This window comes from Carassius auratus, chromosome 22 (assembly GCF_003368295.1).
Source record: "Carassius auratus strain Wakin chromosome 22, ASM336829v1, whole genome shotgun sequence".
NCBI lineage: Eukaryota > Metazoa > Chordata > Actinopteri > Cypriniformes > Cyprinidae > Carassius > Carassius auratus.
The window spans coordinates 16,237,772-16,251,229 of record NC_039264.1 but is presented as its reverse complement, the minus strand read 5'-3'; the positions used below and the strand labels follow the sequence as shown (position 1 = coordinate 16,251,229).

The following is a 13,458-nucleotide window of genomic DNA, read 5'->3' as shown; positions in this document are numbered from 1 at the left end:
AGGTCTAATCATCTCACTGCAGCTGTTGAGGGGCGACATGGAGCAGGTGCGCAGGGAAAACCCCATGATATTCAACCGCGGTGTGGCCATCACACGCAAACTTGGCTTCCCTGATGTGATCATGCCAGGTAAGTCAGTGTCATGAAGGTCACGGCTGAACTTAATGAATCCAAGCCATATTCCAAGATTTTATACTCATGGTCTGAAAGTAATGGTCATTTGCAGCAAGTTAAAGTTAGAAAATGTACAGTATTGTAAGAGTTATTCACAGAGCACAATATGGTGGCACCATATCGGTTACTGGCCGATATTAGAGTTTTTAAATATATTAGCTGATGTTGGCTATTTAGTTCTGCATGACCATTTTCCTTATTTTTGAATCTAGATGCATTTAATATTCAATTAAATGAAGTAATTAAACATACTAATAATTGAATAACTTTGTTAAATCTAATCTATAACAAATCTGAAAATGAATATCCACTTTTCATACTGTAGATGTTAGTATGCCTAAATTAATTTCTTAGACAAAAACACTATAAATTCTTAATGTTAACAATATAGTAATTATAGTTATTCATACGCAATGCACAATATGTCAGTACTATATCAGTTATTGGCTGATATATATATATATATATATATATTTAGATTATATTGGCCGATATTAGCTGCTTAGCACTCCATGCTCATTTCCTTTATTTTTAACTTTTCGATCATATTTGACCATCACTTAATAGTGACTAATTAATAAGTTAGTCTTAAAAAAATGTTATAATTTAATTTTAATGTGTATTGTAGAATTTTATTTCTTTATTTATAAAAAAAATATTGTATTTATTTAGATAAAACAGTGTAAACTATCTACATTGTAAGAGAAGTAATTCATACAGATGCACAATATATTGGTATCATATTGTTTATTAGCATATGAATCCATTAATTTATTATTATTATTTAGTTTTTGTTTTTCATTTTTATTTTAACTAAACAAAATAGTCTCAAATTTTAATACTGGCTATTTATCGGTTATCGGAAATAACAAAAAATGTATACGGCTGAACATATCGGCCAGAAATGTTAATATCGCCACTCTTTTCAAGTGAAATAATAAAGTTTGACTCCGTTTTACTATGCTGATACTAACGTGATTTTAGCTTGTTGCTAGGTTGTCGATACAGTAGATGGTTTCTGAGGTGATATAGGTGGTTGCAAACTCCAGATCGCATCTTAATGAAATCACTGGATTTCAGCTGCTAAAAAAATTATAATTTGACAACAATAATAAATGTCAGTGTACCTTTACCCAAACTTCGGCTGATCTTCTTTGTGTCAAAGGAATCACTACAAACCTTTTCCCTTCTAAAGAGTTTCCTCACTACCTAGCAGCCTCATAAAACCTCTCTTCCATGACGCTATCTGCAATGCTTTTCAAGTCGAGGTCAAAGTCGACGGGGAAGCCCTTAAGCGAGTCTTGTGAAAAGGCCTTTAGATGACTAATAATCACACGAAACAGCACATAATCACCCTTATTGCCTTTTAAATGCATAGAATCAGGCTTATATAAATGAATATGACCCACATTTTGATAGACTGTACTGGCTCTCTGCTCCAAACCCCAGAGGGCCTGTAAAACCAAGTGGACTCCTGCCACGTCAAAGTTGAGTTATGAAATCCCTTCCCTGTGATTCAGAATGAGCCTGGGGGCTTCTCAAAGTTGCTCTCTTAATAAAATCATGTCACTGCATGTTCTTTCAAAATTTTGAGTCATTGGATGGCCTGCTGGCTCCCGAGTCTATTCCCTAACAGTCTTCAGTGTCAAAATTGTGTAGCCCTGTGCAATATCTCTTCTCTTCATCCATAAACTTGCACATCAGTCATGTAGTCCCAGATGTCCTTCAGTGGTTGGTGGATTGATTGGTCGTCCATCTTCTTCTGAGGATCCCTCTCATTTGTCTCTGAGTTAAAACTTCCTTGCTTTTCTGAAGGGCTCAATGATTGGTTTATCATCCACGGATCGATCAACCTGAAGTAGTTCGATTATAATCACAGACAAGGCTGGGCTCTTTAAATTCAGCATTTTGAAAGTCAATAGTCCTCTGAGAACCATGGTTCCTTGGGTTTCTGAAAGGGAAAAACCCTTGTAATCTTATTTCAAATTGCTGCATTTACTTTGTTCCCTGAAAAGATCAAACTGGCCAGGTTTCTAAAGCATAGTCCCAGCGCTGGGATCCATTGCGAAAAAAAAAAAAAAATGTCTGTCAAATGATATTAAGTCTTGAACTGTTAGCATTATGAAATGTTAATGACACTTGAAGTGCCGTAAGCTTTGAGAATTATTCATTTTCATGACATTTTCAATAAGCTGGAGATGAGTTTGTTTAACAAAACCGCTCCAGATTTATTTGTGCATTCCTTTTCTTGTGTTGGTGTTGTGACGGGTTGATATTGCATCATCCATTTCAGCTTTTTCTGTTTCTTTTTAATGCCTTTTTTTCAACAGCCTTGGCTCTGTACGTGTTTTTCACACTCACTTACTCCATTGAGATTCCAGAAAGTTTTAAGCCACGAATCAAACTAACCATGACTTTCATTTAAAGCTAAATAGTTTTAGTAATTGTGGCACTCGTTTATTATTATTATTATTATTTTTTTACAGCTTTTATTTCAAAATGTTTTAAATAGTTTAAGTTTGAGAGAAAAAAAAACTAAGTGATTTTTCTTTTTTTGTGAAAGTTTTATAAGTTTATCATCTAATGTTTTTATTTTATTTTATCTCAGCTTTAAATTTTAAATGGATTTTAATAGTTTAACAATAAAAATACTTTTAGTAATGTAAGCTAATCTAAGTGTAATATATACAGATGGACTCTTTATTTGCTTTTACCAAATAAAGCTTTGTCTATTCCATTCACTGTTTCTGAAAACAGTTGTGGTCGTATTTGCTTTCTTATCTAGATATTTTTCTTGGTCGATTCACTAACAGTTGCATTTGTGTTTTGGGATGTTGAAAGTGAGCTTACTTTATTTTTGATCTGATATTAAGTAAAGCGTCATGGCCAATATAGTCAATATCGATTCTAGTAATGATATTGGTATTATTTATTCAAAATATGTTTTAATAGCATTTTAACGTTGTATTAATAATTTTAAACAGTATGAATTGAGTTGAGAAACATTTACTAACAATAAATACAGATCGTAATTGAGCTTTATCAACTTTTGTTTTCTAATGACTCCAGATAATTTTCGAAGATTTAAAAGAAATTGCTTCTAACCTAACAATGTATTAATACAATTATTTATTTAAACTTTAAAGCTCATTCAGTACAGAATTAGTATTGAAAGTATAAAGATACTTAAAGATCTACCCATCAGTACTTTACAATTTCATCTAAAGTATCCTAAAATTTTTTTTTTTTATAAATATTTCAATAATAAAAAAAAATAAGTTAGATTTTAGTTAAAGGTTTAATAATTTTGTTATTTTTAGGATTTTATATAACTTGTCTATATAGGTTTTATTATTATTATTATTATTTTAATTCTCTTTTTTGGTAATGTTTTCATTTTTTTATTATTATTATTTATGTCAATGTTTCCATTTTGAGTATATTTTTTATGGTTTTAATTTTTCAGTTTCAGTTTTTGTTAACTATTATAACCCTGTGTAATAATGATGTGCAATAGAACAAATAAGCAACAATAATCAATAAAAAATTGGAAAGTTTGAATATTTTAATGTAAATGTAGATCTTGCAAAGGTAACAGAAAATGTAAAATCAAACTTGACAAAATTTCTTTGCATTCTTTACACATACACACACGCACACACGCACGCACACACACACACACACACACACACACACACACACACACACACACACACACACACACACACACACACACACACACACACACACACACACACACACACACATATATATATATATATATATATATATATTCACTTTTGTTTGGACACTTTTAGAAGAGCAGATGTTTGTTATATTCTGTTCTACTTTTGTAATATTAGTTTATACGTACAGTATAATGAAGATTCATAATGTTTGCAAAGGTCCTCAGGCTGTCAATTTTGTTCCTTGTTATTCAAAATGCATGAGTCATTCTCAATTTTCTCATCTTGCAAGTAAAAGTCAAGTAAACTATTTCATTATTCACATTACACACAGAATAACGAGACAGTATTATTGCGCAAATCGGTTTCCTGTATATCTTTCTCCCCCAGTAAATCCACCCCCAGTAAAGACATTCAAGGGACATCTGGTGGCATCAGAGCAAATTTAAGCTGTTCTTTAAAGGTGTTTACCGGAATATACATATCTGCACTCATAAATGTCTGCAGGGTGGGTGTCAGCTGGAGAAATGGTTTCTAGCGGCGCTCTGAAGAGCTACACATTCTCTTTTATTGCTTCAGCTGTAATTGGAAGAAATCTAATTAAACCCACAACTTCTTTCACTAACAGCTAAAACTTTGTTCCCCTGGGTAGACGGGTAAGAGCTAAGCACAATTCCAGAGAGACTCTGTGTTTATTTCGAATATTATGATTCAGATGCTTGCCGCTCGGCTCTAAGAATGTGGGCTGCTGGGTCATGAAGAGAATGAGGTTGATAATGAAAGAGTCGACTGAAAACCAAGGTTACATGTGGAATCATGGTGTAAAAGACTGGTTGAACTCAAGTTTGATGAGATTTCTTACAGCCAGTAGGCACTGTTTCACTTCAGCAGTTTAGCTTGACAAACCATTTGACCTTTTATGTAGCAATAGCTTTTATTACAGTCTGTAAAAGGGTTTAAAAGTGAAGCTAAATTAAGTTTCCCTTGTCCATCCAAGATCATATTTTCTCTTAAGTTTAAATAAAATAGATTTAGGAACATGCTAACAAATTTATATACAGTTATTGCATCTATCCAACGTTTATGGGTTAGTCGTGGTAGACTGATGTATGTTGGTTTTGAGCGTGTATCTTTATTCAGGGTCCAAACTGAAATGGGGCTTTGCAAATAAGTAAAACAGTTTGCCAGCAACTTTATTAATGACTGCAAAAATATTTTAAAATAAATGAGTTATAGAAATAGAAATCTAACGTAAAGAAAAACGTAATATAAATGTGTACATGTTTACACTTACAGTGCACTTAAACGATTACAATTGCTGAACGAAATATTTGTCTGACTGTTTCTTTAAAATGTATTTAAATTAGTTTCAATACAGGATATATGAACTGATGTTTGAACCCAATGTTTTTTTTGTTGTTGTTGTTATTTTTGACAGGTGTTGTTTTAGTAAGAAAAAAGAGAAAATATGTATTTATATATAGAGAGAAAGATAGAATATGGAGGGAAAACTCTTAAACTGTGCAACTGTTTCTTTAAAATTGTCCATCAGATTTCTGTCTAGAATGACAGAACGTTTTTCAAATCCACTTGGTAACACATGCATGTTAATTGTTTCTTGTAATAATTATACAAAACAAAAATATGAATATAAGTATATATATATAAAAAAAAAAATCAACGTATTTGTAACAGGTGCAGTTTTACCAAGCAAGCAAATAAATAAATAAATAAATAGATGATACCAAAAAGTGATATCTTTTTGAAAAGATTAAAAAAGTGTTTGTGCGACCCTTTTGTGTGTTTATTTAAAATTTGTCATTGCATTTGTTTTGTCTAGGGCGTCTAATTTTTTTCAACTCTGTGTGGTGACACATAAATGTTGTATTTTTTTTTTGAAGTAACCGTCCAAAGTGAAAATATAAAAGGAAAAATCCACAACACACACACACACACACAAAAGTTACCAAACAAAAAACATTTTGTTGCTATTTCTTTAAAATTTGTCATCAGATTTTGATCTAGGATGTCGGAACTTTTATAAACTCCATGTGGCGATACGTGAATGTTGAGTTTTCCGTGCAATAATTCTCTAAAGCGAAAATATAAGTAACAAAAGTACAACGTATTTGTAACAAGCAGTTTTACCAAGTCAAATTGAAAAAGACTAATATTGCCAAACAATGTGTGTGTGTGTGTGTGTTTCTATCTTCAGGCGACATACGCAATGACCTCTACCTCATGCTGGAGAGAGGAGACTTTGAGAGAGGAGGCAAGAGCGTTCAGAAGAACATCGAGGTCACCATGTATGTGCTCTACGCTGACGGCGAGATCCTCAAAGTATGTCAACCTGCCTTAATAAAATAATAGTTTGCCAAAACTTTGCCATCATTTACTCACCCTAATGTTGTTCCAATGTTGTATAAAGGGAGACATTTTAAGGAGTTGTATTGCATGAATAATGAAATAAAAAATCTGAGGTTCGGGAAGACACGAGGGAGTGAATAATGAAAGAATTCTCAATTTCGGATAAACTATCTCTGAAAAACATATCAGTGATCTGTAGCTCATGTGGTGAATCATTTAGTCCAGACGAAATTGAAGTCAGTTTGGAGGAGTAAATGAGTTTGGGACTTTCTGATGTATTTTACATAAGCCCATCGTAAATGTTGGTGTCGCAAACTTTGATGCACACTATAAAGCCACATAAAAGCAGATGGTCTCCATTTTCTTCTATCTTTTATCAGGAGTGCATTAGTCTGGGCTCAGGAGAACACAACATTAGCGAGTACCGCTCTTTTGTCCTCTACCACAACAACAGTCCTCGCTGGAGTGAGGTCATCAAACTGCCCATCCCCATCGACCGCTTCCGCGGCTCCCATCTGCGCTTTGAGTTCAGACACTGCTCAAGTAAAGACTTTGCACACTGCTGGAACAATTTTGCATGCATTTTAGTCAATTGATTTTTCTCCCGACATTTGATCTAAAGGCTTATGCCTAAATGACTGAAATTGATCAACTAATACAAATACAGTTTGTGCCTAAATATGAATGTATTTACAAAAATAACATTTTTGCTTTTTAAAATGGATGAGATGCTGTTTTATTAGTTATTATCCAACTTGTTGGGTTATATGATGCATGCACTACTTGATATATTTAAGTTTTTTGACTTGACTATTTGACTATTTTTATTTTATTTCTACAGCAAAGGACAAAGGTGAAAAGAAGCTTTTTGGCTTTGCTTTCACTCCACTCATGAGAGAAGATGGCACCACACTGTCAGATGAGAGCCATGAGCTTTACGTCTACAAGGTTAGGCAGACTTTACGCTATGTGAAACAACATAAATAATAAAAAAAGATGCAAGTTTCAAGATGTGTGGAAGACATGATATTTGACAGATTTTTATTATTTAATGTTATTTTCATTTTATAATTTTTTTTGTGTAGTTAAGCTTAATTTTAATTAGGTATTCCAGTAAAAAAAGTTATTTGAATTACATTAAAATAATAACAATTACAGTATGTACATTAAAATATTTATGCTTTAGATTATATAAATAATAATAATAATAATATAGAATAATTATTAAATGCACTTCATATTTAGTTAATTACTTAATAAAATGTTACACATAATATTAAAAATATATCAGTATATACATTTTTGAAAGTGGCACAAAAAAAAACTTTAATCCACTTACCTATTAGTAACGTTTTCTATAATATTATTATTATTATTATTATTATTATTATTATTATTATTATTTATGTAATTTAGCAGTGTGTCTGTGATTTTTTTTTTCATTTATTTATACATTTTTTGGGTTATTTTGGCACTTTAAGTTAAACTAGGTTATCTTGGCAACTTGCAGAAATAAGGTTTTTATACTATGTATTATTAAATTTCCTTTATTTCAAGTTTAATTGATTTATTTTAACTAATGGTGACCCAGTTTAACCTGTAAATCTCTCTCCTGTCTGTGGATCAGTGTGATGAAAACACCACCTTCAGTAACCACGCGCTGTACCTGGGGCTGCCCTGCTGTAAAGACGACTTCAACGGCTGTCCCAACATCCCGTCCAGCCTCATCTTCCAGCGCAGCACTAAGGAAACCCTCTGGATATCCACTCAGCTCTCTTCCACCAAACTTACACAGAATGGTAAATTACTAACAATTAATAACAGTTGTCCTTAATTAATCAGTCGTTGTGTATACTTCTCAGAGTATAGTAACAATGTCTGGTTGTGTTTGTGTTGTGAAGTCGATCTGCTGGCCTTGTTGAAGTGGAAAGCCCATCCAGAACGTGTAATGGACATTTTGGGGCGATTGCGGCACGTCTGTGGGGAAGAAATAGTCAAAGTGAGAGCTCTGTCTTGCTTTTTTATTATTTTATTCTTTACAAAATAACAGATTTTAATGTCTGCTTAATGTAATTTGCATCCATTTGCTGTTTTTCTTCTCCAGTTTCTTCAAGACATCCTCGACACGCTGTTCTCCATTCTGGATGACAACACAGACAAATACGGACCCCTGGTGTTTCAGTCGCTGGTTAGAAACTCTAACAAATGACATTTCTAGGACTGCACCATAGCTTATCTAACGTTAATAATTCACTGCTTTAATAACGTGTCCGGTTTCCATTCATCAAAAGTCTCACACCGTCACGTACTGTGTGTTTGTGTGTGTTTGCGTGAACACCCTTAAATGTGCACGATTCATCTCTTTCACGAGTGCTCATGCTGTGTGTGTATGTGTCTGTTTTGAAAAATGGAAGATTTCAGCTGGCGTGGATCCAGGCATTATTAGGCGTTCACGGCTGCTTGATAGTGGCGTCTCCAGAGAGCCTTTAGCTTCTTGTACTCCTGTAAAAAGAGTCAAGACGTTCTAGCCTCTCTTGGCCTGAATACATCTGTCATGTTTTTGTGTGGAGAATAGGGAAGCTATGCGGATGCATTCTTCTTGCATGGATATTAATCTTGCAAACAACTTGTTGGATTGCGGTCTCATTGTAATTTAGTTTAAAGAAACAGTTCACCCAAAAATGAACATTTTTACTAAAAAGTTTGTTTCTTCACCTTTTTTGAAATTTTTATCATTACATCACTCGCTCACCGATGGATCCTCTTCAGTGAATGGGTGCCGTCAGAATGAGAGCCCTAACAGATCATAAAAACATCACAATAATCCACAAGTACAGCAGTTTATGTCTTGTAAACTGAAAAGCTGTTTGACGTTTGTAAGAGATAAAGACATTTTCTAGTCTTCTATCCATAATATTGTTTTATAATAAAAAAGTAATCTCATCTGAATCAGGAGAGAAATATGCACAGATCAAGCCCAGTTTACAAACAAAATGCATCCAAAATAGTTCTATACAATGTCTTTTTTCTTCGTCTTTCTTTTTTTTTGGTGGTGGTGGATTTGAATGTGAGAGGACAACAATAAATAAACTTCTTCAATGGAGGAAGAGTTAATATGGATTACTGCCTTTTTTATTTTTTATTTTGATCAGAAGCAATGTTTTAAAGTCAGAATGGCTTAATAATAGATCTGTTTCTTACAAACACACAGCTTTTCAGTTCACAAAATATTAACTGATGGGCTGGAGTGGTGTGGATCGTATATTTGTTCGGACTCTCATTCTGATGGCACCCATTCACTGCAGAGGAATTTCTCCAAATCTCTTTGTGAAGAAACAAGCTCGTCTACATCTTCATTTTTTTTTATTTATTATGGTTGGGGGGTGAACTATTCCTTGCATTTGATTTACTAAAATAAATAAAAGTCAATTTTTTTTTATGTATTAATTACTTAAATAACACCGATGCATACTGATATTTTCTACACAAGTTAGAAATTTGAACCTCGCCTGCTTTCCATCTCTGTCCAGGTGTTCATCATCAATCTGCTCAGGGACAGTAAGTTTTATCACTTCCGTCCTGTGATGGACACGTACATCCAGAAGCACTTTGCTGGAGCACTGGCTTATAAGTAATTCAATTTATTTTCACAGTATATTTTTTGAGGTTTCTGAATATGGTATAACTCGTTGTTTCATGTCAAATTCAGAGAGTTGATTCGCTGTCTGAAGTGGTATATGGACCGATCAGCAGAAGTTGTTCGACAGGATCACATCCAGGATGCCATGAGGGTGAGATCTCCTTGATTTTACCAAGTATGCTGTATAACCTCACAAACAGAACAAAAAAATCACATTAAATCATATGCCAGCTACTATCAAATAAACAGTGATTCAACTATAACGGGAACTAGAATAAAAATGCATTTACATAAGAAGTTTCAGTGCAGTCCTCAAAGGACCTTTACAGATAACTAGCTGAAGCAAATGTGTTCAAGATTTCCTATTCACTCACTGTATGTTTTTGTTGAGATGTATTGCCATTACTGGTTTGATTGGTGATTTCATTGTGGTTCTGAAAATACCCTCATATTAAAAAGACAAGCACTGTAAAAGTACAGAGGAATAATTTAATTAAAGTGGGTGTTGCATCAAGATTTTCAAAAACACATATTTGAGTGAAAGTATTCTTACTTTCACTCAAATATGTGTTTTTGAAAATCTTGATGCAACACCCACTTTAATTAAATTATTTCTCTGTACTTTTACAGTGCTTGTCTTTTTAATATGAGGGTATTTTCAGTTTCCACTTTTAACTGTACTCAAGTATTTAGAAGTAAAATACAAAGCCACCCATTTAATCATAATGTTTAGAACTCTTTGCTTTTAATAAAAAATGTGATTTATTTAGTTAAAAAAAATCACTAGAGTTAAGTAGGTTTACCATGGTGAATTTTAAAATTTGTAACTTTTTTTAATATGTCTTCAGTGTAGAAAGAATAGGGATTGTCTTGTATCGATTGTACTTGGAGTATTTTAGAAACATTTTATAGCATAAATGTTGAAAAGCTTGGATACTTGCAGATATTGTCAGGGTACGCGTTAAATGTGAATCTACCTCCAGGCTCTAGAGTACCTGTTTAAATTCATCGTCCAGTCACGAATCCTGTACTCCCGGGCCACCTGTGGGATGGAAGAGGACCAATTTCGGGCTAGCATCCAGGAGCTTTTCCAATCCATCCGTTTCGTGCTCAGTCTGGACAGCCGCAGCTCTGAGACGCTCATTTTCACCCAGGTCAGATATAAACTCAAGAACTATTCACATTTCATGTTTATGACAATTGACATTTGGGAGGAGATACTACCTATGAAACCATCTGATATTTGAAAAGAACTGTGTCAACAATAAAAAGCCTAAAATTGCTAGGTGTGGGATACAAACGATGAATGGTTTGTTTCTGTACAATTTTGTATTGATGATTTTATGATTTTATACTAGGGGTGTAACGATACGCGTATTCGTATTGAACCGTTCGGTACGACGCTTTCGGTTCGGTACGCGGTACGCATTATGTATACCGAACGGTTCGTTGGAGTAATTAATTATATTTAAAAAAAAAAAAAAAGAGAGAGAGAGAAATATAATGATATGCGTTCAACAAGGTAGCCCAATAACCCAAACAACGTAACAGGCAACGCCCCTGACACTCCCGAAGAAGAAAAAAACACCATCTTATATGTTTATGTTAGGCTACTCAGCAGGCGCTCGCTCACTCAGTACGCGCTGAAGGCTCGTTGCAAAATAGCCAATGCGTTTAACAGACTAGAAATGAGAAGATCCTCCAATAACCAACAGGTCTGGTGTTTGGGTGCACTTTGGATTCCCTTTAAGCTATAATGGTGATGGCAAGAGAGTGGTGGATAAAAAAACAACGGTATGTCGCATCTGCTACACCAGCGGGAATAAAAAAAAAAAAAAAAAAACACCAGCGGGAATATCTGGGATATATGCGTCAGTACTATCTGGGAAAAGACGAAAAAAAGGAGAAACATGCACGCAGCAAACTATCCCTGCAGCATTTAGACACTATAGCTTACAGGGAATCCAACCCAAACACCAGACCTGTTGGTTATTTTAGGATCTTATATTTCTGGTCTGTTAAAGGCATTCGACATTTTGCAACGAGCCTTCAGCGCGTGCTGAGTGAGCGAGCGCCTTAGGGGCCGTTCACATATCGTGCCTAAAAACGCATGGAAAACGCTAAGCGCGTCTTTCTCCTCCTTTCCAAAGCGCTCGGGCAGAAGCGCTCATGAGGCGTCTGTCTTTGCTAAGCAACAATGACGTGCTCTCTCCATGAGACGCGGAAATTTCAGCGAAGGATAAATGGATTTGCAGCTCTAAAAATCGCTTGCAGTAGCTCTGCTACTAAATTTATTTCAAAATTGCAATCCATATACAACTATGATCAGCTGATCCTTCATCTTGGCTGAGCTCTCAACGTTGTTACGGGAAAGGATGAAGCTGATTGGTTAGTTCTTGTCACATGACCCGCGGTGCGCTTGCGGCATTCTGAAAGTTGAGATGTTTTTACATTTTTCTGTATCTAAAACGTATCGAACCGAACCGAACCGAACCGTGACATCAGTGTATCGTATCGAACCGAACCGTGAATTTTGTGAACCGTTACACCCCTATTTTATACCTCATGCTTGTTTAATTGAGGAATTAAATGAAGAGAACAAACGATCAAGGTGGTATAATATGTTAAAAATTAAAGAATCGTAAAAAGTTTCTGATCTCCAAATCCATGGTTTTTGACCCAAGATTAAAGTCTTTCCTTTCCAAATTTCCTTGAGGGATCTGATTCTGGATCATAAATAAACAGCTGAATCTGACTGTTAGCAATGGTTTGTTTTGGATGATGGTTTTTTCCTCACGGTAATGTCACAGCTTCCAGACGCTCTCAACGTAAAAGCCTACTGGTGCTTGTGATTCTTTAGCTCCGCCCACACGTTACACCTCCAGCGGCTCGTGTTTTTCCGGGAAAAATCGGTACAGACTATCTTTCTCTTATGAATATAATAAAACTAAAGACTTTTTGGAGTTATGAAGGACGCAGTACTACTCTATAGGTACTCAAGATTAACAGGATATTGAGTGAAAACGAACATTTCACCCCCCCCCCCCTAATGTTCTATGAGATTAATGCATCTGTCTCGTTCTCCCCTAAGTAAGTTGTATGTCTAAGCTGTTTAGACAGCCCCATCTCAAGAAAAATCCTGTAAAAGTTGCGATCAAACAAAACAAGGTTTTTCCTGAAGGCTGCAGGAGTATGTTTAAGTAAAGATAGCTGCCCCATCTGCTCTAACATTTCTATGATAAATGTTTTGAAGGTCTCAAACTTAAAGTACACAAGATTAGAGCTATTGAGACTTCAAGACACTTCAAGAAACTTCAAGACACTGAAGCCACCAAACAAGTTCTTGAGCGAATCTAGTATAATTTGTCTATAGATATGTGTACTGTCTGAAGATGGTACTTACTGCTAGGTTGTTGGGAATGTATGTGGTTTCTGAGGTTTTCTGAGTGGTTTAAACCCATTGCTTTGTGTTGCAATGGGTTATTCATTGCTAACCCATTGCAAGGATGTTTTGGATTATTGGTAGCAGGTTTTCTAGCTATTTTCTCCTCCAAGTTACTATACTATGATATTCTGATCCCTAGATATGTTT

The 13,458-nt window shown here is 34.7% G+C and overlaps 1 protein-coding gene across 2 annotated transcripts in view; it reads left to right on the top strand.

The window, feature by feature from the left end:
* LOC113039825 (dedicator of cytokinesis protein 3-like) overlaps positions 1–13,458 on the top strand; it is a 70,277-nt gene that overhangs the window by 23,450 nt on the left and 33,369 nt on the right. For both annotated transcript variants that reach the window (XR_003275086.1, XM_026197927.1), the window contains exons 8-17: positions 3–128; positions 6,075–6,199; positions 6,607–6,769; positions 7,068–7,174; positions 7,854–8,025; positions 8,128–8,225; positions 8,331–8,414; positions 9,757–9,857; positions 9,936–10,017; positions 10,850–11,020. Coding sequence is in view for 1 of the 2 variants with exons in the window: in XM_026197927.1 (XP_026053712.1) it covers positions 3–128; positions 6,075–6,199; positions 6,607–6,769; positions 7,068–7,174; positions 7,854–8,025; positions 8,128–8,225; positions 8,331–8,414; positions 9,757–9,857; positions 9,936–10,017; positions 10,850–11,020 (1,229 nt within the window). In the remaining variant the exon portion in view is untranslated. The remainder of the gene's footprint in view (positions 1–2; positions 129–6,074; positions 6,200–6,606; positions 6,770–7,067; positions 7,175–7,853; positions 8,026–8,127; positions 8,226–8,330; positions 8,415–9,756; positions 9,858–9,935; positions 10,018–10,849; positions 11,021–13,458) is intronic.